This window comes from Pocillopora damicornis, chromosome 11 (genome assembly GCF_964200805.1).
Source record: "Pocillopora damicornis chromosome 11, jaPocDami1.2, whole genome shotgun sequence".
In the NCBI taxonomy this organism is placed as follows: domain Eukaryota; kingdom Metazoa; phylum Cnidaria; class Anthozoa; order Scleractinia; family Pocilloporidae; genus Pocillopora; species Pocillopora damicornis.
The window spans coordinates 18,161,738-18,186,235 of record NC_142680.1 but is presented as its reverse complement, the minus strand read 5'-3'; the positions used below and the strand labels follow the sequence as shown (position 1 = coordinate 18,186,235).

The 24,498-nt window shown below is 37.7% G+C and overlaps 3 protein-coding genes and 1 long non-coding RNA gene across 10 annotated transcripts; 2 read left to right on the top strand and 2 right to left on the bottom strand.

Annotated features, from left to right (window-relative positions):
• Positions 1-1,004: 1,004 nt before the first annotated feature.
• LOC113683359 (ras-related protein Rap-2a-like) lies at positions 1,005-1,776 on the bottom strand. Its single transcript, XM_027200595.2, has one exon. It carries the CDS (start codon positions 1,774-1,776, stop codon positions 1,153-1,155), a length of 624 nt encoding a protein of 207 aa, XP_027056396.2. The 3' UTR covers positions 1,005-1,152.
• LOC113683356 (mutS protein homolog 5-like) lies at positions 1,005-23,523 on the bottom strand. Of its 7 annotated transcripts, none has more exons than XM_089186597.1 (28): positions 23,489-23,523; positions 17,947-18,760; positions 17,483-17,606; positions 17,076-17,156; positions 16,668-16,736; positions 16,162-16,289; positions 15,747-15,856; positions 15,145-15,180; positions 14,674-14,765; positions 13,111-13,156; positions 12,713-12,851; positions 12,016-12,078; positions 11,875-11,946; positions 11,265-11,321; positions 11,066-11,138; positions 10,505-10,614; positions 10,317-10,397; positions 10,051-10,096; positions 9,916-9,957; positions 9,422-9,518; positions 9,165-9,254; positions 8,670-8,796; positions 7,954-8,103; positions 6,247-6,321; positions 4,461-4,604; positions 3,717-3,854; positions 3,020-3,093; positions 1,005-2,480 (listed from the first exon to the last, which is right to left on the bottom strand). In XM_089186597.1, exons 2-28 carry the CDS (start codon positions 18,301-18,303, stop codon positions 2,381-2,383), a joined length of 2,721 nt encoding a protein of 906 aa, XP_089042723.1. In that variant the 5' UTR covers positions 18,304-18,760; positions 23,489-23,523; the 3' UTR covers positions 1,005-2,380. The 7 variants fall into 7 exon arrangements, with proteins under 7 accessions (XP_089042723.1, XP_089042722.1, XP_089042725.1 ...); XM_089186596.1 differs by lacking the exon at positions 23,489-23,523 and adding an exon at positions 20,334-20,465; XM_089186599.1 differs by lacking the exon at positions 23,489-23,523 and adding an exon at positions 18,885-19,051.
• On the top strand, positions 13,559-15,442 carry LOC149037941 (uncharacterized). The gene is made up of 3 exons (XR_016180853.1): positions 13,559-13,665; positions 14,977-15,054; positions 15,320-15,442. It is a non-coding gene; the product is annotated as an uncharacterized LOC149037941 (long non-coding RNA).
• Positions 19,136-23,036, top strand: LOC113683358 (transcription factor Jun). Its single transcript, XM_027200593.2, has one exon. It carries the CDS (start codon positions 21,252-21,254, stop codon positions 22,224-22,226), a length of 975 nt encoding a protein of 324 aa, XP_027056394.2. The 5' UTR covers positions 19,136-21,251; the 3' UTR covers positions 22,227-23,036.
• Positions 23,524-24,498: the final 975 nt, after the last annotated feature.

Sequence of the window (24,498 nt, the reverse complement as noted above, 5' to 3'; positions counted from 1 at the left end):
AGACAACACAATAGCCCGACAGGAAGGACTAGTTTTAAGGGAAAAGAAAAATCAGAGAATAATTATTTCTGAAATATTCCTTTTCAAATTTTAACTCAGTCAAAGTTCTTCCCAACGAGATACAATGTCTATTCCGATCGAATGGGAATTTATAATTTAGACAATCATTTCATGTCTGTGATTCACATCTGAGAAAATGATAAAATTAACAACGAAACATTTTAGTCGCATGACAAAGAAGTAATTTTAGGCAAAATTACGTTTCAGCGTTGGAATTGTCTCAGTTTCAACGACCGATATTAAAAATTAAAGCCACGATTCACCTGCTGCACATAGAACTCATTCAAGCGTTTGAAAGCTCGCTTAAATTTAGAGTAAGTTTACATGATGTCCTCTTGGAATAGCTCTGAAAATGAACCCAGAAATTCAAAAAAAGAAGGGTTTTTACGATTTCTGTTTTAAAACGTGTCTTTCGCAAAACTTCTCATCTTGATTTGTTCTAGTCCATTAATAATGTTGGCTTTGAAGGAAAATATCGTGTGAACTAGGAGGAATAAATTAGTCACGGGTAGATGTCATCTACTTTCTTACGTGGATGTCTTTTGTTATTGCTTAACCACGAACAAACTTCATCCAAACCGTAACATTATCAATGCTTGAATGAATAAAACAAACATCCGTTTAAACTAACGATAAATTTAAGTCTGAAGATAAAAATTTCCAAGGTTTCAGTGGGAGTAAATCAGAACCAAAGCCGATTTTTTTCACTGGGTTAATTTTTGATAAGATTAACACTTCATTCGCTCTTAAAAGAGAGAAATTTTTTTGCGTGAGGGAATAGCAATTTGTTAACTGATTTATAACCGACTTTCGGTTCATATTTTCAAAGGAGCCTTACTATACTTGTTTAACTTGTCAACCATTATTGACATTCTTGTTCGACTAGGGAAAACATTTCCTTCACTCCTGACCGCCGTCAGTAATAATCAGACGAAAACAAGAGGTTCAGTAATCGCATTTAATGATAAATTACTCCAATCTAATTTAAATAAGTACAACAATCTCATTAAATATATTACAAGAATGGCGCCTCTGAAGTAACCGAACAATCTCTTAATTTTCAAAAGCTTTCGTAAAAATTGTGAAAATAATTTACATAACATTGCACTTCTCTTTCGCTTTGAAGTTAAAAATTTTGAATTTGCTTTTCTTTTTTGGCGGTGCTTCGGGCATGAGAAATGTCAAAAGTTGACTAAAAATTTCTGACACATTGAGATTGTCTTTAGCTGATGTCTCCACGTACCGAAGTTGGAATTTATCTGAGCTGTAAAGTCTTATCAACTCTGTTACATCTTGTTCCGTGACTTCTCGCACATTTAAGTCTTTTTTGTTACCAACCACAACAATCGGTACTCCTTCCTCGCTCCTGACCTTGATAATTTCGTCAAGCAATCTTTGAAGCTCGCGAAATGAGAATTCACTGTCTAACGAGAACACCAGCACTATGCCAGCGGCCTTCTGAATTGTCAGTTTTCTCATAGCTGGGAACTGAAAGCATCCTGCACAGTCTGTGGTGTTCAAAACGGTTACACCACCAAGTCTTTGTATCTCGTGGCTGTAGTAATCTTCTATAGTGGGAGTATATTCCTCGAAAAACTCGCCAACAAAAGATCGTCGAATAAGCGATGTCTTGCCCACGCTGGCGGCGCCAAACACAGCGATTTCGAAGCAAATTCGATGAGTCTTCCGAGCCAGTCGACATTTACAGTGTTTCATGTTCTTGGAAAGTTTAAAACGCTGGTGCTCGCTTCTGCAAAATACGATGGGTGGTCTTTTTTTAAGAGCAGCTCACCATGTTCCTCTCCTGACGAACGGCAATCGAAATTAACTTGATCAACATAATTGACACGACTTATGTTACTGGGAATGCATATGATCAATGCTTTTTCCTTGTTCAAATCGTAAATAGATGACCTCACGTCATCCTACGTCACTCCATGCAATGTGGTGTTTAAAAAAGGACAACGGAAGTAAATACTCCTTGGAAACATGCTTTTGTGGCCGCAATAACAAAAACAGCAAGACTTGACGACAAAACTGAAAAAACGTGCTGAACCTTCTCAGAGCGGAGCTATTCTTTCACGAAATCGTACAATTCAGGTTTTCGTCATGAAATCGTAGGTCACGAGGCAACCTCGGAATTGAACACTTGGCCAAAAGTTATATAACACGAGAATATAATATGACGGATTCAAGCTCTGTTAGTTTTTTCGCCTAGAGCTCTTGGCTTTTAGTCTTTCAGTGAGTTTGCAATATAGAGTCGGAAATCCACCTGGGAACACCACACCATGAGCTTGCATTTCGAGAAATTGAGATAAAATCATTCATCATCGAAATTTTCCAAAAGATCTCTCAGAAAAGCTTGAGGGTCTTCGTTATCCAAATTCAACGCCAAGAATTTCTTGACGATGGCTTTGTGTCTGAAACAAAAGGATCAATATGATGAAAACACCCTGTGCACAGACAATATTTCGAGGAGAACAAAGTACATAATCCTAACCACAGACTTCGACTTTAGAGCTTGACGTAAGCAAACATTAACACCTGTACACCAAGACAAAAAATATGGATTAAAAAAATTATGTAATGGATAAATTTGAAAGCTCAAAACATTTCCTCTATTGGCGAGGAAGTTTTACGGAATTTTTCCAACAGTTATATCCAAATTATCTCTTTTTCTTGAGGAACATTTGTGTAAATTGTTCACTTGTTAGTTAAGTACGGGGCATCGATTCTCGACTCCAATAAAAGCTCCTTCAGGCCGGTATTATTCTGTGTATGTACTAACCAAGACAATTACATATACCGGAATTTTAAAGATTTCGTATTAAATGTAAACAATTCGGGGGCTTTCTTTTGAAATACAGCTAGGAAACTGCACGAAGACACTACCCACGTAAAGTTTTAAATTAGTGGTGGCCAGAGTCATGGCATGAAAGAAAGAAATGCCAAACTAAACCTCTTTCTTTGTTCTTCGTCATCTGCAGTGTCCTTTCGAAGGATCGGTTTGTTGCATCTTGTAAGTTCTGTCACCTTCAGAGAAGAAAAAAATTACGACGATCGTATTAAAAAAAAAAATTAAACAAATTAACTTTCTGAGTCCAGTGCGGAGGCTCCTCCAGTTTTTTCATTACGTTTCCTGATAGATTGCGGTTACTTATTTACACTCTTGTGGGGGGAGAGGCACAAAGAAGAGTATTCAGTGTCTCGCCAAAGAACACAACACAATTACCCAGCTAGCGCTCGAGCCGGGAGCTCACGATCCGGAGTCGGGCCCACAATGCACTACGCCATTACGTCTATGACTCTTGAAGATTATCAAGTCCTGCTTACTGTACCAATAAAGAGAAATAAGTTTTGTTCTCTTTTAACGAGCGTGGGACAAAGAGAAAATTCTGAGTTTATTCTTCTGATTTCTGAATTCTGAATTCTGAATTCTGATTTCTGATTTAATGTGTCAAAAGGAAAGGAACCCCTTTTAATTTTTTTTTTATCTTTTATCTCACGCTCGTGATAAGACGAAAAAACTTATTTATCTACATCTTTAATTCACCGAGCTCAAAAATCTACCATATTCTTATTCTGTTTAACACCAAGACATATTTCAATAAACTTGAAATGATATTAGATTAATGTATCAGGTAGTGGCTAGAAACCTGCTGCGCTCTTTTGAGTAATTCATCGGGCAAGCCAGCCAAGGAGGCGATATGGCATGCAAGACTGCTCTCGGCGCAACCATCAATAAGGTGATACAAAAACGCAACGTCCTCGCCTTCTTCCAGCACTTGCATCGTCTAATGATGTCGTACAAAATTGCAAAGGAAAATAAAAAGAACAAAATACTGCCTTCATATTGTGTGGCGCAATAACACTTCGTACCGAGACGATTTAAAGCTTAAATGAATGACGATACGCTTGTGAGTTTTTGTTTGGAAGAGGTAATTAGAGAAGAGGGCTTCTAGAGCGTTCGCGGTTGACTTTATTTCTAGGTTGTAGACAGCCGGATTTTAAAACTCTTTTACCAAGGTATGAGTTTCTTTTAAGTCCTACCTGGGACGACATTTCTATTTGTTGTTGTTGCTGTAATTCATTTCTTTAGTTGTTTATCTGTCTATTGTAGGCAGAAGTTACTCTAGAGAGCGAGTTTTGTTTTCTTTTCAAATCTAAAAACTATGACCATTGGATCATGGAAAAAAGCCGCTATAAAGCTAGTATCCGAACGACAGTCTTCTTTGCTACGTGTACCAACAAAAACTGCTGCAGGATCAGAAATTGCCCTCCAGTTTTTGGGAAAAATACAACGCATGCCAGAAGTATAATTGTGCATTTATGACCCTTTGAGATGTCAGTGAAATGTGATACAGCTGCCCGAAATTTTGCGATGGATATTACAAAAGTACCTGATATATGACCAGAGGTGTCTGCGGTAGGAGCTTTTGTTTCACAAGGCTATGAAAGTGCGTCGAGACAAGCAGCTTTGGGCAACTGGATCCCTGTCTCAGCCAGTGTCGAAGAATGGCTGTCAGCAGCGACAAACCGTCGATCTAAAGTCAGAAAATAGGGAGATGCTACTTAAATCATGAACTAAAAACGACCTGAATAAACATTGGCACTTCCTGGACGTTCTAAAGATAGTAAATTATAACCATTGGTTGGAATAAAGATCTACGTAAACTTATCTCCAATCGAAATGTCTAAATTTTTCGGTAGATCTTCGAGGTCCAATTTTTTTGGATTTTTTTTCCATGTCAAACTAAGCATCGTTATTTCAACAATAGTTACCAAGAAAAAATTGGGTAAAATGGGGAACGCACACGAGTTATTTACAAAAACGTATTTTTGAACTGAATTCTTTGGCCCGCCAAAGTGCTGAGAGCCTATTATAACATGTCAAGATAAATTCATTAATGACTCCCAAGGGGTTTCTTGCGGCAAAACATCCTGGTCCTTGAATTTCGCTCGCGTAAAATCTCCTGATTCGGTTGCACCTGGAGATCTTTGCTAACTGTCCGCGTTTAAAACTAGAATGTGAACGGAGAAAGATAAAAAGGAGAGGATTCCATAGTTGAAAGTGAAAAAGAAGCCTAGCTGTCAGCACAAGTAATGAAATTACTCACTTCCAGTTAGCTTTAGAGGAGTAGGATTACGACTCTGGTAGTAATTTGTACCCAATTCATTGACCAGCTCCCAGTTGGCTTGTTAGCTCAATTGGTAGAGCGCTGCACCGGTATCGCAGAGGTCATGGGTTCAAATCCCGTACGGGCCTGAAATTTTTTTCAGGTCCTTCTTACAACTACTAGTTTCAGTAGTGTTCTTAGCTACGAGGATCTTCTAATTTCATCTTCTTATTATTTATTAGAAAATTCGATTAGAAGTTCCCTTTTTCCCGCTCTGGCAAATGAGATGCAAATGACAAATGAGATGCATATTTTTAGGTAATCGTAACGATATTTTGGGGCTTTTTCTTCTTCCTTCCAAAACTCATTAAATTATCTATTATTATATCTGTCACCTCTTTAACATATTATCACTTCCTTGTTTTCAAATTAACACTTTCTGTGGAACTGAAATTTCCATATTTTTTACTTCCTTGTTTTATTTGTCGTGGGTAAAGGGAAAACCTTTTAAATAGTATTTCGTCACTTAAATGGAACCGATATCATTCTATACATAGCACAGATCTCACTGAGAAAATATTACGCGAGGAAAACCACAATAAATCAGAAAGGAACACCAAAAAAAAGGGAAATAAAACAATCCACGGGTTCAAGCTTAAATTTCAACATCTGAGCAGCAATTTAGCTTTAACGTACACAGTACAGTCCACATTTTGGTTAATTTGCGTGAAAAAATGTTTTTTTTTAGGATAAATATTTTAAAATATAGATACCATGTTGTTTAGTAACAGACCAAAGATAACGTCAAATGTGGTAAGGACAAGGAAGCGGCGCACGAAACGCAGCCAAGTGTGTCACTGATGTTCTTCTCATATTCTGACGTCTTCTGTGATCTATTACTGAACAAATCCACGGCAGCGTAGGATCTATTTGTTTTATGTGATAAAAAGGAAAATGTAGTTAATGGTGACTTTATCCGTGCGTCTTTTTCTCCGATCGATCATAAGAACCAATCTAACTATGTGTGACATTCAGCTTATCATATAAACAAAACTGTCGTTATAGTAACCGTGGCAGTTCCTTTTCCAAATTCATCAACGATGACCAGTGAATTCTCTGTGGCAGCATTCACTGCAGTCGCCACCTGATAAATGATGAAATGTATTTTAATCAAACTTGACGAAAAAGAAAGGTCAGGCAGCTGGAGAAAGTCAAACTGTAATTCCATTTCAATTTTCTGTTTTAGTATTAAAAACAAAAAAAAAAAGCCGGGCGAAATAGAGAATAAGGAAGTAACAATATAAAAAGGCCAAGGCTCCAAGGTCAAACATGCATGTCATTGGTATCATGCGCAAATAAACACGTGGCATAAAGATGCGGCCGCTTTTGGATCTAATTTGCCTCTCATCGCTATAGACGGCAGCGGAAGTTTATCAATTCATCAACGAACGCAGATGGGGTAAGCCTAACTGAATTAACCCAAAAAAGTAAGAGACATTATTAAAATAGTATAACCATAAATAATTCATTTTGTCTTTTTAACGTTTTATGTCTCTCTTGCGCCTTTACCTCTCCTTCGCCTCTATTCAATGTTATCCCCGATTAACGGCAAGAAACATTGATGAATAGGAATGGATTGGGAATAAAGAGGTAAAGGTTGTAATTTGTCAAACACTGATAAATAGAAGGTGTCTAAGCCATTTACTCACTGATTGTAGCCCGCGAGCAGGCACTCACTATCAGCGGTTCAGCACGAGTGTTTCTTCGCCGGCAAAAAAGTAAGAATGGGGGCTTAGTAACTAATAATTAGTGCCAGACCCCCGGCAAACCTCTCTCCCACTCATCTAAAATATCCCACGAGCGGAGCAACGCACTCTTTAAGCGCTATTAATAGGGACCTTAAGCAGCCAGGACGGCAACACCAAGGAAAACGACGATTTGCAAGACGCATTTCCATTTTTAGTTAGAAATTCGAAAATGGCTGCACGTGTTAACCGTCTATTACGGTGCCACACCTAAACTTCAACATAACGAGTATAGGCAGCGTTGAGTTCCAAATGGAAATTAAAAGAAGTTGAGGTCGCAGTTTTCGTTCGCAGACGACGCAAATTTGGGTGATTTCACGTTGTTGTTTGGCACAGGCCAACTAAGAAATGTACAAAGTTTTAAAACCTCACGTGTTGGTTATTGTTTTGCCCGTTAGATGCCACGTCCTCGTTGCCGGAGCCGTCGTGATTTGCTTAAAGTTCCCTAACAATGAGGGCCTGCATAATCCATAGGAAATCATTCAAACCAACTATCGAAATCGATTTTGTATATGTAATAACATGATTTAGAGTCCAATTTGGTGTAAATAAGCATGAAAAAATTTTTCAAAGACAACAAAATTGCACGAGCCCGTAAAGCAAGTGCACTTTGTCGTCTTTAAAAAATTTGCAAGTGCTTATTCACCAAATTGCAAGAGGAAACATTTTACTTCTTGTTAATGATGTACATGAAAAAGCATCACAGAAAATCAAGACCGACGAAATTTTGAAGCGTGCCCGCGTTATTTTCAATTTGCATTCGTGTTACATGAGAATTCACTCGTTTTCAGCCACTCAGAAGCGCGTAATTTTTTCAAGGCAAATTATTAGAGATGTACTGGCAATGCTTAAATACCACAGCCGGGTTTCCAGGAAATAAAGAATTGGGTGCACCTATGATTTTCTCGTTTTTCGATTGCAAGTTTCATACGGATGATTTCAAACAACTAAATTTCATTACAATTACCTACCTGATTTAAATCGATCATAAACGTAGACAAGCCAACTGACACGGTTTCTCTTGTGTGTATTCGTGTAAAAATTCTATCAGTGATGCCAACAGTGGCTGACTCTGCTGGAACAAAACTTCCGATATGAGCCAGGAATACAATCAAACCGACCTGAAATTCAAAGAAAAGAATTTCCGTCAACATTAATATCCTAAGAAATGTGGCTCTTCCTAAAGGTGAAATTTCTAAACCCTTTACCCGCTAACATCAGTATGCATATTATCCAAACTGTTCTCTATACGTTTCCTTAACAGATAATCGTCTCGGTAATTTAACGGTTCCGAAGCCATAGTTTCAAATCAAGAGTTAAAGAACAAAGAAGCAGGCTCTAAAACCCTAACCAGTCCATTGACTTTCTTTAGCTGCTGGTTTAATTGCTAATACTGAAAACTTTGAAACCACCATTTTGAATGAAAACAGAGCAGCTTAACAGGCCCGTTAAGTTACCGGAACCTTCGAGAAACGGGCCCCTGGTTCACGCGCAAAGGGCTGCATCCACCTATAACGTAACATAGTTGTACAGAGGGACAGGGAAGGGAGAGGGATAATTTTCTATCTTGACTTAAGCAGAGGGCGCCCTGCACATTTGAGGATTTGACATTTCTGTCCTATTTTATTTCGGCACGCAAACCATCAGGCCTCAATTCGTTACACTGTTTACTTTTCATTACGTTCACCTGCTTAAGGTAAACACTTTTACCGCTGGCATTTGGTCCCGTCAACACCTTCATCCGCCCCTTATCTTGTTCAATCTCAGTGTCATTTGGAACGAACAGATTGACACAAAGTTCCTGTAAGGGATGCCTGAGGCAACGACGTAAACACTTTTCAAACATCAATTTAAATAAAATTCCCAACGAGGGAAGCTTTAAAATAAAAAGATATAAGTTGTTGTAGCTCATAGCCATTTTCTGTCGCACTGGAGTACTAAAATTGCGTGGAGTCGTTCGTGAGGGTAAGTATTCTAAGAAATATTTCGCATTACTTTTAAGTATACTAACAACTGTTAGCACCTCAATACTCGATCGATATATTTCTGTCATGGTAGCGACTGTTTTCTTTTCTTTTTTTTAACTTCAATCATTCATGGTGAAGGGGAAGAGTGCGGGCTAATTTTGCGAACAATGGCTAATAATCGAGCCTGCCTTACACCGAGAGTCTACAAACCTCACCTGCCCTGTTCTATGTTCAACACAGAATCCATTGTCAACTTGGGACAGACATAATTGTTCTCCCTGGCACATAGAGCCAAAGAAATTAAACTGAAACCAAAAAATAAGACCAAATTAAAAAATCCTTGAATATGAGGATATCCGAACAAAGATGATGAAAAATGGCAAAGACAAGTTAAAAAGGATTCCAAAAAAACGCACTTGAAAACAATAAGTTTCAAATTTTCAAAAGCAGCTTTTAAAAATTAGCACCATACCAGTCCAGCTCTGCACAGCATTCCATAACATCCATAAGCACTTTGGTGTGTTCTAGGATAACAGTCTGTAAGCGATGCATGATGGCGGTCTCATGGTCTGAAAAAAAAACAAAAAACAATGAACTTAAAGTAATCTTTAACGGTTCCGAGAAGTTCCCGGGAATGTGAGGTGGGGGAGTGGGAGGTCACGTGAGATGGACAAGCATCCCTCCCAAGAGGAGTAGGACTTCATTTACAGACCTTTCACTTTTCTATATCAATATCCATACTCCTAATACTACTTTTCACATATTTCTAGTAGTAATAATCAGGAGAATCTGTTTAACAATCAAGAGCATTATAAAAAGACGATGATTTCCTCAGTTGTAATGGCCTTCTTGTTTGATTCAGAAGTGATACCGTGAGGAGAAACTAGATGCTGATAACTTTTAGGAGGGGGTGCAGTGGGGGAGGGGGTGCGGTGTGGGAGGGGGAGAGAGGGTTAACAAACAAACCTGTTATCTCACACTGTGTATCTCCAAGAAGGTTATCTAGTTCTGAAACATAAAATGTAAAAAAAGTGTTAACTCTGATAGAGAAAAATCATAGTGGAAAACTTGGAAGGGAGGGTGCATCGTCAAAGTTCTTACCTCTAGTGCGAGCACTCTTGTAGTGAAGCCTGTTGTTGCTTAAGAACTAGGAGGAAAAACAAAATATGGAATGGGGCTTTGGTTTAGAAATTACATATACTTTACATTACACTGGTCTTTGTAGAATGAGTATGTCATAGTATTCTGAATAAAATCAGTTGAAATAAAGAGTTGGTAGACGGAACAATGATGTTACAGTTATGTGGTTGTCCGCCTAATACAGGGTTCCACTGTATGTAAGCCTTATCTATAAAAAGCCATCTCACCACAAATTCTAAACCATCCATGGCAAAATCATCCTCCTCTTTCATCTCTGGTGACCGAGGGATTGCCAACAAATAGCCAAGCTGCGGTGAGAAGATATACGTCAAAACAATGGGGAAAAAAATATTGGAAAATATGCGTTGGTACAAAGAAAAACAAATTCTGATATCTCAATGGATGTCAAAATTACCTGTGGTAGGTAAATGACGTTACATTCGGTAATTGAGGAGCTCAGTTTATTTAGTTCTTCTCTCGCAACAGTTGTCATAAAGTCGGGTAGGCCATTGTATGTTCTTTTCTCTTTGAATTGAAGAAAATAACACTTTGTTGCTGTTGTTGTACTACAACAAAAACAAGTAGAAAACACATCTTTATAGGTCAGCGTCGTTATTAGAGAAATGTGATATGTAAGTCGTCAAGGCCAAAAGGAAGAGCTTTGCGCTCGAATTTTAATTTTATCCGTTCTCACCACTAGGTACTGCGGCCACAAAGGCTCGTTTTGGCTGAACTACAAAAGAAGCGATAAGTACAGAAAAATTGGCGTAAAATAGCGGATTTTTACATAGTCAATCGTCAGAGGGCAATCTCTATTAGTTTTGCAACTCAGTCCAGCAGAGCACAGTGTTATTCCTATTCAATATTCCTATTGAATAGGAAATTAAGAGAAAACAGCATGGAGAATATGCATGAATACTAATGTTGAGATGTAAAGAGTTAATCTTAAGTAAAGACAAAAGAAAACAGTGCTTACTTTCGTCTAAAGCCGGATCGACTCCAGGTTTAACAACAAATCGGTTTTGATCTGTCGACTCATCAAAGTCAATCTGGGAAAAAAGGAAATTCAGGTTATTTAGAATATAAAAAGGGAAAGGCGGGTACAACTACAAAAACAAAAAAAACCAAAAAACCAAAAAACCAGTCAGATGAGAATACTGAAAACGTATACTTACTATTTTACTCATCAGGCTTCCAATTTGAAGCAATTCATCTGTAAAACTTGTAGCAATCTAAGGAAAACAGCGCACTCATAAGTGAGAAAAGATTCTGTACACGAGCTAAGTGGCCCATCCAGCCGGAGTATATGTCAATTCTCATGGCAAGAAGCGACTAAGAGTATTACTTCTCCCCCCTACATGGGATGCCACTCCATCGAAACTTCTACCCCATGCATTTCATCAGGCTGCTTGATATTTCACTGGTACCCACTACTCCTGGGTGTGGAGAGAGATACTGGGAGAGTAAAGTGTTTTGCCCAAGAATACTACACAGTGACACGGCCAGGTCACAGAACCAGAACCCAGACTTCTCGACCCGGAGTCCAGCGCATTACCCATAAGGCCCCCGCGTCTATCTCAGCGCACTCGTAAGCCGTAGGACAATAAAACAAAATCACTGGCAATTTCTTCCACAAACTGAAAATTTAGTCTTGTGCGTCATCAACGCACAACTTAAAATGATAACCATAAAAAGAAACGCTATGACTTAGTGTTAAGCAAAATGAACTCATGACTAAAAAGTTTAGGAAAGCAATGGTGCAGCTTAAAGAAAACAAGCCACTACCTTTTTGGCAATCGCAACATCCGTGGGTATCCTTCTACAAAGGTCAGCAATGTAAGTTGCATTATAGGCCGTCTGTAATCAAACAAATCATGTTTTAGAAATTCAGGTATTTCATTAATAAGATAGTAATGCTAATAATACCTTATAGAGTGCTTGCCAGTCGCCAACAGATGCTTGAGCTGTAGTCATCCTTGATAGTATTCCCTGTATGGTGAAAGAAATATACTTCCTTGATAATGAAATTTAATTAAACGAATATACAATATATCATAGAAAGATGGTTTAAAGTTACCCTTGGAACTCGCCGCCAGAAAAATGTAAAAAACAAAGAAAAGAAAAGAGACATTTGAAAATGTACTAAACCACACTGCAGTCAAGGCAGCATTCGTTTTTGGAGACACACAACATCTGGAGGCTTAGGCAACCAAGGAGACTAGCGCAAAATTTAAAACGAAAACACGACAGAGCATGAGCAACATCTGAAGGAAATGTTTACCTCACTTTCACTGAAAACCCAGGAAGGCTTCTGTTAAACTTATCAGAACGTTACAGTTTCTTACGTGCCCGCCGAACTCTAGTTGCCGAATTAGCGACTTACGCTGCTAAGTTAGTTGTTCAAATGTTTTCCTACGCGCCGTAACGACCAAAACGGTCGCAACTTCAAAAGCTGTCTATTTAATGTACCAGTGAGTTACAGAGAACTCACTGGTGGGTCTGTCCTTACCATGTGTACACAATGTAAAAAAACTGTCTCAAAGTGTTATGGACATCATATATCATTATACGTTTTCCTAAACTAGACTGTAAGCAAGGGAGGTTGTCATTGCAGTACACTTACAGAGACGTTCTTGATGTGTTTTAAGCAATCTTGTAGAGATGCCACCAGTTCTGCATTTCTAAGGCTCATAAAGTAAGATACTGCCTTTTGTCTTTGTTGTAGAAGATCGATGTTTCTTGAGGGACGTAAAAACCACATTCTGCAGTTTACAGTTAAGAATAACAACATATTATAAAGCTTTAAGGAAGCCTTATATATTATATACCCTTATATATTTTGTTCGTCTCATGTCAACAATTATTAACAACGAACACATATCGTGGTCTGCCTGCGATTACACTTAGCACTCTGGTACTAAAATCACAGAAGAATAAGCTTCCAGTTTTGCAAATACATTTAGAGATCTAGGCAAAGAAGCTTTAAAAGTGAGATAATACCCGAAGAGTTTAAAGACAAACCTCAACATATGACTCCCAATAGCAGATCTTGTTCTATTTGTAACGCCTAAAGGACAAATTGAATAAATTATAAAATAAATAGTAATATAAGGTCTAGCAACCGTAATATTACTATTTTATTAGTTGTAGCGAAAACGAAGACCACCGAAAACAAAGACCTTAGACCCGAAAACGCAGACCTCTTCATGACCTTGATACAGGAAGTGAAAAACTCGATGTTCTACTCGATGAAAAACAGTCAAAAGCTTCGCAACTTCTCTGCTCGCAACGTGACCATTCATCAGTTAAACGATTATATTAAACACTAAACCGAAGATCGCTTTATTTCCTTTAATTTTCCTATTTGATGCTTTCTTAATTTATTTTCGAAAATACCAGTGTCTGGCTTCCATATTTTAACCGCCGCTCCCTAACGTCCTCATTCTAACTAAAGATTAGAGTTTCCCAATTTCGACCCGGCTGACGCCAGTAGGTGTTATAGCGTTGCTTTTCTTTCGCACAAGCCGGTCTAGCTGGATAAATGCCATAATTTGGTATTTTCAGTGTTGCGCGAAGGTAGGTTTCCTTGCTTCTTCTTTATTTGGTTTTGGCGAAGCGGCTTGCGCAATGTCAGCACCACTCCGACTGCCAAAGCTTCTGGGCAAAAAGCCGCAGTTTGAATGCAATAAGTTTCAAATAAAAAAGCACATCGGCCGAGGAAGCTTTGGAGAAGTTTTTCTTACGAAATTCCGAATTACAGAAAAAGAGCCGACAGAAGAAAAAACGAATTATCGCGCGCTTTGACGTCAGTGGATCGACTGAGAGGCCGTCAACTTAGCATTTTAAACGAACTTGTGCTGACAAGAAAGGTACAGTGAGCATTGGGAAGAATCCAATAAGTGAACGCGGTTCTTATAGGCACTTTGCGTATATCGCATCCATTATTATTATTGGAAAAGAAAATAAGGGGTCTTCGTTTTCGGGTCTTCGTTTTCGGGTCTTCGTTTTCGGGTCTTCGTTTTCGGGTCTTCGTTTTCGTGTCTTCGTTTTCGGGTCTTTGTTTTCATGTCTTTGTTTTCGTGTCTTCGTTTTCAGGTCTTCGTTTTCGGGTCTTCGTTTTCGGTCTTTTTGTTTAAAATCGGTGTTCAACTGCATCCTGCATCGCTCTTAAAAAGATGAAAACCGGAGCTGAATATTTTCGGCGAGAAATCGTAACAAGATTATGTTAAAAGAAGAAAATAAGGGGTCTTCGTTTTCTAGTCTTTGTTTTCGGGGGTCTTCGTTCTCGCTACAACCCTATTTTATTATCATTGAAGTCGCTTACAAATGCAAGAAGATTGCTTCAATTAAAATCTCTTTCATTGAAATCAGTTCCTATAATCTCTCCTCACTGAGATTAAATTCAAATGATGTTTATCACAGGAAAAAAAAGAAAAGGATTTTTCACAGGTACGCAAAATAGGTCGACCAGGTCAAATTGTGCAAATCATGAGAGAGAAAGAAGCTTTTTAAGTGAAAAAGCTTGATAACATGGTGACAGTGCAGAACGTGCGGTGAAACACTGAGGTTACCGGAATTATTTACCAAAGAGAGAGAGTCCTTCCTTAGCACCACTGTTCCCTGCTCCCACCTTGTACACAGAGGGATGACTTTCCTTTTGAAAAATCTGCAAAGCACTTTAACAAGCACAGGAGCAAAATCAACCGACAGAGGATTTTGTGATGACTGTATTATATACGACTGGCTTTGCAATAAAATATGCTACAGCTGTAGCTCACAAGTTATCTCCCTTTTCAGGCCTTGAGCTCAAAGATGTTTTAAATTATTTAGCATTATTTTTTGGGTATTTAGCTATTTATTCATTGAATAAATATTTATTTATTTAAGGCTTTTTAGGATCTGAAGAATCTCTCTTCTTCAGAAGCTGCATTGAAGAGCATAACTCAAAAAATGCATGATTATCAGGTGAGTGCACGACAAGCTTTAGGGTTATAGAAAAACCCACACATGAGTGATCTAAGCTATCAATTGTCTAAAATAAATGCAATTGCAAACCTGTAAGTATTGTTATCCACAATGAGAAGATCACTCCTTTCATAAAGTCAAGAAGCATGACAATAATTAGGTTGACTATGAGAACAAATTTATAAATAGCATCATGCAAGTCACAAAGTGTTAACTGAAAGAAAATCTTGAGATCAATAATCATAATTATAGTTTCCCCACATAGGACACCAAAGAGCCAAGAATACACCACATGAAAACAAGCAGGGTTTTGAGGATGGAGAACTAAAACAAAGACTGCAAATAATGAACAGGAAAAAAGATCAGGCTATTTTTTTTTCCAAATGCAGACCATGTGGTGTAATTCCTTTGACTCGCAAAATTTTGAAACATTCGGTACCTATTACCATATCATGCTATTGTTGTTCACACCAAGAAAAACCAACAGCAATAAAAATTGAGCAAAATTTAAACATATTTTTTAGTCAATCTGCCAAGGATTAAGGTTGCAACAGCTTGTCTTTAGTGTCATGGGATTTATTTGATTGGATAATTGGTAACATCGGTAAGGGCATGCAGGCCTATTGAATAAAGTGTTACAGGTAGGTCACCATTAATAATACTCCAAATAATCACAAAGTTACCATACTCACAGAGAAAATACTTTGAGTCCCAAAATAGGGACTCTCACTTCAGGATCATCCATTTCAACTCCAACTCGTTTCTTGTCTATGTATTTAATCAGTGCACCAGCACTTCGCACCTAAAGAAAGTTTGATTCATTATAAAAAACACTCAAAAGTGTAATTATGGTCCCGTGCATGGAAAGAAAAGTGTGGTAGAGAGAAAAAGGGAAAAATGGAGATGAGAGGAAGGGAAAGAAAGCCTGAAGGGATTGACTCACAGAAGAAATGCAAAAGGATAACAGGAAAAAAGAAAAGACCAGAGAAAAACTCTATGAATAGGTAAGGAGATTATTTATTTTGAAGCAATTATCAAAACTTTTGGATTTAACAGAAAGTCTAAAATTACATGAATTGACAAGGAGTATAAAATTCTATTCCATACCATGCTGATGTTGTCAAATGGGACAAGTGAGCTCATATGTATTTCTCGCTCATTTTCTGTAAAGTGCTGTGGGATTCCTGGCAGGCATGCATTCAAAGCAGTAATCCTTCTCTTACAAACTTCATAAGCTACACAGGCCAGAAAACATGCATGATCAGTAGAGCATATACAAGACAAGTTTCCACATGATTAAATTGGAGCTCAAGTAACTGCCTAAAACACCTTGCTTTATGACATACATTGTAATTGCAACCATTAAATGCCTATCCAATGTTATTTCTGGGTAATAACTTGAAACAGTAGAAACCTTACTTGAAGTTTTAACCTTGTAATTATCAATTATTATGTGCCAACACAGCCATGAACAGAAAAAAGTGGGTAAAATCTCTAATTCAATGCTTCAATTTAACACTCAAGCTTTGAAACAATGCCAACCTTGCTGTCCAAGCTCAGTTACATCGCCTTAGCATTAAGTATAGGACATATTGAATTTCATTGAAACTTACAAAAATCTATGCTTGGAAGGATTTCAACTTCTGTTGTCTGACAAATTTGTTCATCATTGTTTTCACCTTCTGAAATAAAAACAAAGACCACTACCACCATTATTTTTGTGAATTAAATATCTTGGACTGTACACATGCTCTGATTGGTCAAAAGTTATCATGCTTGTTCTGTCAAACCCAAGGCTATTTTATAAAAGCATTGGACCGCACTTAAATAATAAAGTACTCTGGACATAAACAGAACAATCTTTGGATTGTGGTTTACAAACTCTTACCTCAGGCTGATAAAGTGAGTTCCATTGGCTGAGTAATAATTAGTTACAAATAAAATAATGAACATAATAAAAATAATTAATAATAAATTATAAATATAATCATGTATCAAAGATGCACATGCATGATGCATACCTTGCCCATTTAAGATCTTAAGCAATCTTTCATCCTGTATTGCACTTGTTATGATGACACTTGCCTGCACCTGTTCTTTTACTGGAAAAGAAGAAAGTTGGTTTAGGTACCCTCCAAATTATCTTTTGTTCTGTTAACAACTATCACAAATAAGTGAACTGCTAGAGGTATCCAAACATTAGGATGCATATTATTAACATTTTAAACCCTATCATGAGTAATAATTACATGTTTCTTTACTTTTCTCTACACATTTCCTACAGTGCTGACAAAAAGAGAATTTGTTCGACAATCAAGAGCCTCTTTCATTGTGATTTGGTAGTGATATTGATAAGCAATAAGGAGAGATTTGATTTTGGTCATTCTTAGGGGTTAAAGGGTGAATTCAAACCTATTCCAATAATTACCTCTTTTAAGAAACTGAAAATCATTTGTTTCTACCACATCCATTTGGAGATACAGTTGTGAAGTCTCTGTATCATAGTAGGAGGAACCCAAGTTTCCTTTACTCCAAACCACTGACAACACGCGCTGAGAAAAAAACATATTTAGGGTAAGTAAGTAACTGCCAAATAAATAGTTACTAACTTAGCACAATTGTCTCTTCCTGCGTTTTCTTTTTTTTTTTTTTTTTCCCTAAAGGTTCTGGTAAGATTTCTGCACAGCCCCATATCAAAGTAAAACAAAGCCGTAATCGAAAGGTAATCTATTGTTTACATAATTTTTTTTCTTCATCCAATGCAAGAACTGTGTGTATATCGAAGTATGGGGCCGTGTGAAAATCTAACATGGTTCTAATTGTCATTATTTCATTTTCTCAATTTTTTTCTTTATTTAAAAAAAGAAGGGAGAAGCAGATGAAATTTTTCACCTTTACGTCCAAAGCCGACGGACTATCATCTCCAATGCCAACAACATTTCCTCTCTGGTTCACAACATCATTCGCGTTCATGCCCTCTTCTTCGTCCCTTTCAGATTCCGTAGCTGAAGGCCGCCTTCCGCTTGTAAAAACGTGTTCATTGTTCGTCGCCGGACACGAAGAAGGCGTCTTTTGACGTTTAAAATACTGTCCTGAATTTTCCACCGAGCTGAGTCTTTTTGAACTGCGATCGATTTCTACGGTTGAGGAACTCCAACCCGTTTTTCTTGGCAACGCGTTTGAGCCTTCGTTCGGCGTGAAACAAGCGTCTGACGATGTTAAAGTCGATGCTTGATGGCAAGTATTCATTCTTCCACATTTGATAGAGGAAACCCGATTATATTGCCGTTAATTTGCTTCTGTTTACAGCCCTTTGGCAGCCGACGCGGTTAGTCAAATTTTCCCGCCTAAAACTTCTGTTACGTTTCTAATCTGTTTGGGTCTTGCATTCCTCATCTCAATGATTAAAAAAAATTTCCTAGCTTCCATACTTTCCACCATCAAAACCGACCAGTTCTCCTTGAATTATAATATTTACATCGTTGAGTATTTGATAGAAATCTCAAGGAAAAGTCAACCTATCGCCTTACTAACTTGCGTTATTACTGACGAATGCGTGACCATTACGTTAAAAATCCTTCTGACTTCCGGTTTTACTCATCTTGTCCCGATTGGATCTTCAAAACAGATTATCCCATAAGCGGCCATCCAAGTTGATCAGAACGGTTTAGTTGTTTTCTTCACAACAATTATCTTCGCCAAATACCTGAAAGAGAAAATAAAACAAGAAAAACAAACCGAGATGAGCTATAGTGCCGATGTTTAAGACCGCGTGGTCGTTTGACGCAAACGTGTCGGCTTCTTTTCAATAAATATTTCCTTTCAGATACCGTTTCAGACAATTTTCCTGTCTAAAGCTTCATCTTCCGAGTGTTTCCTGTTTGATTTAATGACACACCCTCTTAAATATACAACCGTTTGACGTTTCGTATGGCTCAGGAGGGGAGTGGTATTTCTTGTACCAATATGACCATGCCACTTACATGTATGCGGAACCAGTTAACGTGATTGAGGAAAAAACACTTAAAGGGACTGTCAATGTTATCTCTAAGTGTAAGGTATCTATGCCCCGTTCTTTTTTTTTTTTTTTTTTCGCATTTCTCGTAGACAAGAATTTCCTTCGCTTTCTCAGACATCTTTTTTTGTTTCTCCCCCAGGGGTTCTTTGTGGTCGCTTTTCTTCGTCCCTATTTTTCATTTTCTAATTTCTAACCTCCCCCGTCCACATGTTAAACTGAATAAAATGATCCATATAGAAGAGGAACCCATCAAATTCATTGAAAATGAACAAAACATGACACTAATATTTGAAACTGACCATGGTCACTACCTCTGTTTTCAGGATAGAGAGAAAGTCACAACGAGATGGAATTTAAACGGTTTAAAATCAGCTTAAGCGGTTCTGCAATCCCAAATTTCGATAGTCGTAAATCGGCCAAGAAAAATTAAGCAACTCCATCATGAGACTTTTATCAAAAAAAAAAAAACCTTAGAGGCAAGGTCAAATACGAATTGACTTTCATGCTCCACCGAATTTGAAATGGTAAATTCATTCTTTTCTACATTTTCTCTCTTTAAAATTTACGTCAGATTTGTGAATATTTTCATGGCATTTTGTTCGGTTTTCTAGACAGCATAAACTTCCCGTGCTCCATCCGTTTATGTTGTAAACAAAACAGCATATCAGTGCCAAAATGGTTCAAAATGTAAACAATATACTAGTTTAAATGGTCTAAAACTTGATATTAGCATATTTAACAACAAACATTTCGCTTTGGAAGAAAAACAAAACTAATTATATATCATTTGTTTTCGCAAATTCCACTCAAAAACTGTTTGGGTGAGCCGAAGTTTATATTTCCAAATCAGGATTTTTTTCTTAATGAAAATATTTCTGAATCGTGACCTTCTTAAATACGCGACTGGCAAATCGTAATTTCATGGCCATTTATGGAAATGCGGCAAGGCTAATTTCAAAGTCCCACCTGCCCTTTACCGAACACAAAAAAACCTTGAATATTAAAAATTCGAAGCACGTTTAGTAGAGAATATAAACTGCGGCTTTTTCTTCAAGAAATGATAGAAAAATTTGAAGTTTCGGATAAAGATATTTGATAGTCAGTTGTGAAATCGATGCAGAAATTTCTATGTAGGTGGAAACATGACGCTTCGAGTTGATGCAGTTTAGTACGTGACATTTGAAAAATAATCACATATGCAATAAAACTAGAATTAAATTTGAAAAATTTGCACCCCATAAAATGTACTGCCACCACTTACAAGCTTGATGAAGAAATCAGATAGTCGTATGAAGATGTGATGCTGCAAAATGCATTTCCGGTGACAGAACGAAATTTGAAACTAGTTATTGTCCTTGGCACGCGTCATCCGTTGCAATTCGTCACGCTTTTTACTGCAAGGGGCGTGAATACGAATCGGAAAGGATGAAAGAACAAATAACACAGCCTTGCAGTTTCTCGGAATAATAAATATCTCAAAAACCGAAAGAATAGAAGGAAGTTGTTGAAAAATAGGTGCGACTAATTTCCTTCTGATTATAAATTTTGGTCGCAGTTTCCCGCAAAAACCGACGCTTTCTTTAGAAAAAAAGTGTCATAAAATATCGATTAAACTTTTTTCTGAATACCCCAATGCTCTTCATAATGTTCCGGGAAACTTCTGAGCAGAGTTAACATTTTCGAAAACGACTTTTTACAAATGTTTGCGTCGATTTGTTTTCACCGTTCAAAGAGATGAATCAATTTGTCGCCTTTCGTAATCGTTTTGTTTAATTTGAATCAAATGCTATAGTTTCGTGATATTCTTTCGCGCAGGAATATTCCACAATTCTCAAGAAGTTCTTTAATCGAAAATTCGCGCTACCGGTTGTCACCTAGGAAATGGCTGTTTTGTTTTCGGCATGTTTTCTAACTGACGTCATTCGCATTAGTTTGTGAGTCACGTGCGGATAAGAGTAATTAGAACGAACCAATGATCACTCGTTAAAGAACAAAGTTCATCGTCTCAACCAATCGCCTTTGAGATGACATATGCGAGACGAAAATAGAAAGTGACTCAAAAGCATATATGAATGGTTTGCAACGGAAATAAAAGTTGCGTACTTGTAAAACGTTCAAGCGATCCTGAAATCTCACAGTCAGCAAAATCGTCTGTATTTTTATCAGACTCACTTCGTGAATGGAAGCATCATTCTATGACGAACAAATTATGCCCGCAACATCGAGTTCTCAGAGTGCGACGTACGACAAAGGCAACTTAAAGCTTGATTTTACGTCGCCGAACGCGCGGAGGCAAACTTCGCTGGAAGGCGCATTATTGACTTCTCCTGATTTGAATTTGCTAACGTTGGGTTCCCCCGAGCTGGAGAAATTGATAATGGGTTATGGAGGAATCTTGACCACTCCAACACCGACTCAGGTGCTCAAGGGAACGTCATCTGTAACGGAACAACAAGAATTATACGCGCGAGGATTCGTGGAAGCGCTTCAAAGATTACACGACCAACAACAAGAATCAGGTGGACAAACCACTTCGCAAAGCGTTGTGAATACAAACGCTTTACTACTGAATGCTTTGAATCAATCGTTTGCCACAGCAGCGATAAATAATACCACTAGTACAGTAGCAGCTACAACACCGATGCTTGCTTCGGGCACGTCCATAATTTCGACGCAATCACTTCCGTTGGTTTCGCTGTCCGGAGCGACTCAAATTTTCCCAGACTTTCAAAGGACCTCAGTGGCTACAACACAACCCAGCACAAGCTATGCGACATTAAACATACAGAACCCACCTCAGCAACCGCAGTTGGATAACGTTAAGTTAGAAAACGAATCGCAAGTCGTCCCCGGAACGCCGCCTCTTCCACCGATCGACTTGGCGTTACAGGAAACAGTTAAGAACGAAAGAAAGAAGCAGAGAAACCGAGTCGCTGCTTCAAAATGCCGCAAACGAAAGCTAGAAAAGGAAGCCGATTTGGAAGTTAAAGTTAGCAATCTTAAGAGCATCAATTCTCAGCTACACACCGAAGTTTGCGAACTGAGAAAGCAAGTTTGTCAGTTAAAGATACAAGTTATGGATCACGTGCAGGGCGGATGTGAAATCATGCTACAAAAACAGACCTCAGGAATAGCAGTTTCTACATCAGCTTAGCTTGTCAATCCGTTAAAAGAACAGTGGATTTTGTAGAGAATTGCTGAAAATGTCTCGTTTACGGAAAGAAACGTTTGATCGCTCTTTCACGACCGTCTGATCGTGAGAGCCAGAACAGACAGATAACCGGAACTTCGCAATCAAACCACGTGGAGCTGAGATTTGAGCAGGATTGTCTATTTAGCGAAGAAGAGAACTTCACAAATCGAACTTAACATAACCATACAGTCATGGAACGGCTTCAGCTAGGAAAAAAGTAGCATGATATGTTTTCACAAACAGTTCGGTTTGTCATCAAAAATATTGGAGATTGCATTGTAATCCTTATATTACGTACTAACAGCGAATGTTCTGTCGCGTTTGTTGTAGTTAGTTTCATTCATTCCCTCATTCATAGTTAATTGAAAGGCCTGAAAAATATTCAAGGCCAGTAATTTATACCTAGAGTATCCTTATTTATTTTACGATCAGGATGTCAGAATTCGAAAGAAACGGATGAAAGCTTTGAAAGTAAAAATCTTATTATGGAAGGAACAGTTCACATGACGATCTGTACGTGAGCTGTGAACGGCAATCAGGAAACCGTATTTGCAATAATGTTCACAAATATATAACATTAACAGTATAAGAAGTACAAAGTAGGAAATATTTAAAAGATCTTGACTGTAAAAGGCTTCGTTCAACTAAGAAAAAAAATGGTAAATTCCAATATCCTAAGTGATTGACTGATAAGATCCACTAGCAGTGTATGACATGTGTCAAGTGCTGTAGAGTTTTACGAGTGTTATAATATATTTCACTTTAGAAGAACGTTTTTGTTATGTTTTTTTGTGTTTTGTGGAGATGGGATCGCTACATGCAAAGGAAAATGAAAAACAGGAAGATGGTTTATCACAGAGGGGTTTTCCCTGTTAATTGGCCTGTGGGAAATTCCCTTTTAAAACTCAAGGGCAATCTGTTCCATGAAATTCCACAGCCACATACTCCCTCACACAGGAAGTGCGGGAATGTGCTTTTTTCTTATCAGTGATAAATGGCAAGGAATTCAAATTATCTAAAAAGTTATTGTACATTTGCAATCGGTGAATAACATTAGCAAGATATCAGACCTAATAATAGCCACCCAACAGGAAGGGTGTGACATCCCTGTATTGTGCCCAGTAGGAAGTGGGGCAGGTCTTGAGATAGGGTTGTAAAGACCAACCTCAAATATGAAAATATTTTTTTAAAAAAACCTTAGGTCAAACATAATGAAGACATACTTTTACCAATGTTGATTCCAAAGCAGATATCTGGCACCATCTGAATGGAAAAAAAAAATTATTTAGCTAAGTTCCTTGATTTAATAATTTTCAATAATAATGTCACCGCCCTCTCCCTTGACACTTCCTTGCCCTTTTTAACAACCACTTAAACCCTTTACACCCTAACATCAGAACGCATATTCTCCATACTGTTCTTTATACATTTCCTAAGGTGTTGACAAGGAGAATTTGTTTACCGATCAAAAGTTTCTTTTGTTGATGATCATTTCCTTTATTCTCATGACCTTAAGATGTGATTTGAGGATGATATTGCAAGGAGAAATTAGATGCTAATCAATCTTAGAGGTTAAAGGGTTAACCCCTTAACTCCCAAGATCTGATTGTTAATTCTCTCCTTAAGTTGCTACTCATTTCCTCATAAATTAGTTGTGAGAACTGGTATTAGATCAAGATAAAAACTTGATAAGTTAGAGTATTCTTGTTACCCATTTGCTGGATAATGAATGGATATTATAGAAAGAAGTTATGTCTTGATCACTTCTGCTGGGAGTTAAATGGCTAAAATAGCTCTGTATTGGGAGTAGTTGTTTTAGAGGGCAGCACACATAACATTCAAGTGGCAATTTGTCGACACGTTCTTCAAACTTATAACAAAATATTACATGGTTATATTTGACTTCTATGACCAAGAAGTGTAACCTTGAAGTAATATATAACGGCAGCGGAGAAATGCAAGTACTGAAAGCTTGCGTCAAGTCTTCCTTAGCTGGTCATGATCACTCTAACCCTTAAGTTCCCAAAATTTCATTGTTTAAATTCTCCCTACTGTCCACCATATATTGCAATGTTAGTTCTGAGAAATTGCTGTTAAAAAATATCAAAATTGGTGGAGGGCCATAGCACAAAAGTTTTTGCAAATTTTTCGACAAAAAAATCAGTTTTAATGAATAGCCTCCAAATTTGAACTAAATTGCATAGTTACGAGCATCAATCTAAGTCTGCCAAAA

What these genes read in the sequence shown, in the direction of transcription:
- LOC113683359 (XM_027200595.2), bottom strand. Translation starts at nt 1,776, where the DNA reads ATGAAACACTGTAAATGTCGACTGGCTCGGAAGACTCATCGAATTTGC.
- LOC113683356 (XM_089186597.1), bottom strand. Translation starts at nt 18,303, where the DNA reads ATGAATACTTGCCATCAAGCATCGACTTTAACATCGTCAGACGCTTGT. An exon ending in TTTTCAGTTTCTTAAAAGAG is followed by an intron (nt 17,157 to 17,482) that starts GTAATTATTGGA and finishes CTTCTTTTCCAG; the next exon opens with TAAAAGAACAGGTGCAGGCA. An exon ending in GAAGCCTGATGAGTAAAATA is followed by an intron (nt 11,139 to 11,264) that starts GTAAGTATACGT and finishes CTTTTTTCCCAG; the next exon opens with ATTGACTTTGATGAGTCGAC.
- LOC113683358 (XM_027200593.2), top strand. Translation starts at nt 21,252, where the DNA reads ATGGAAGCATCATTCTATGACGAACAAATTATGCCCGCAACATCGAGT.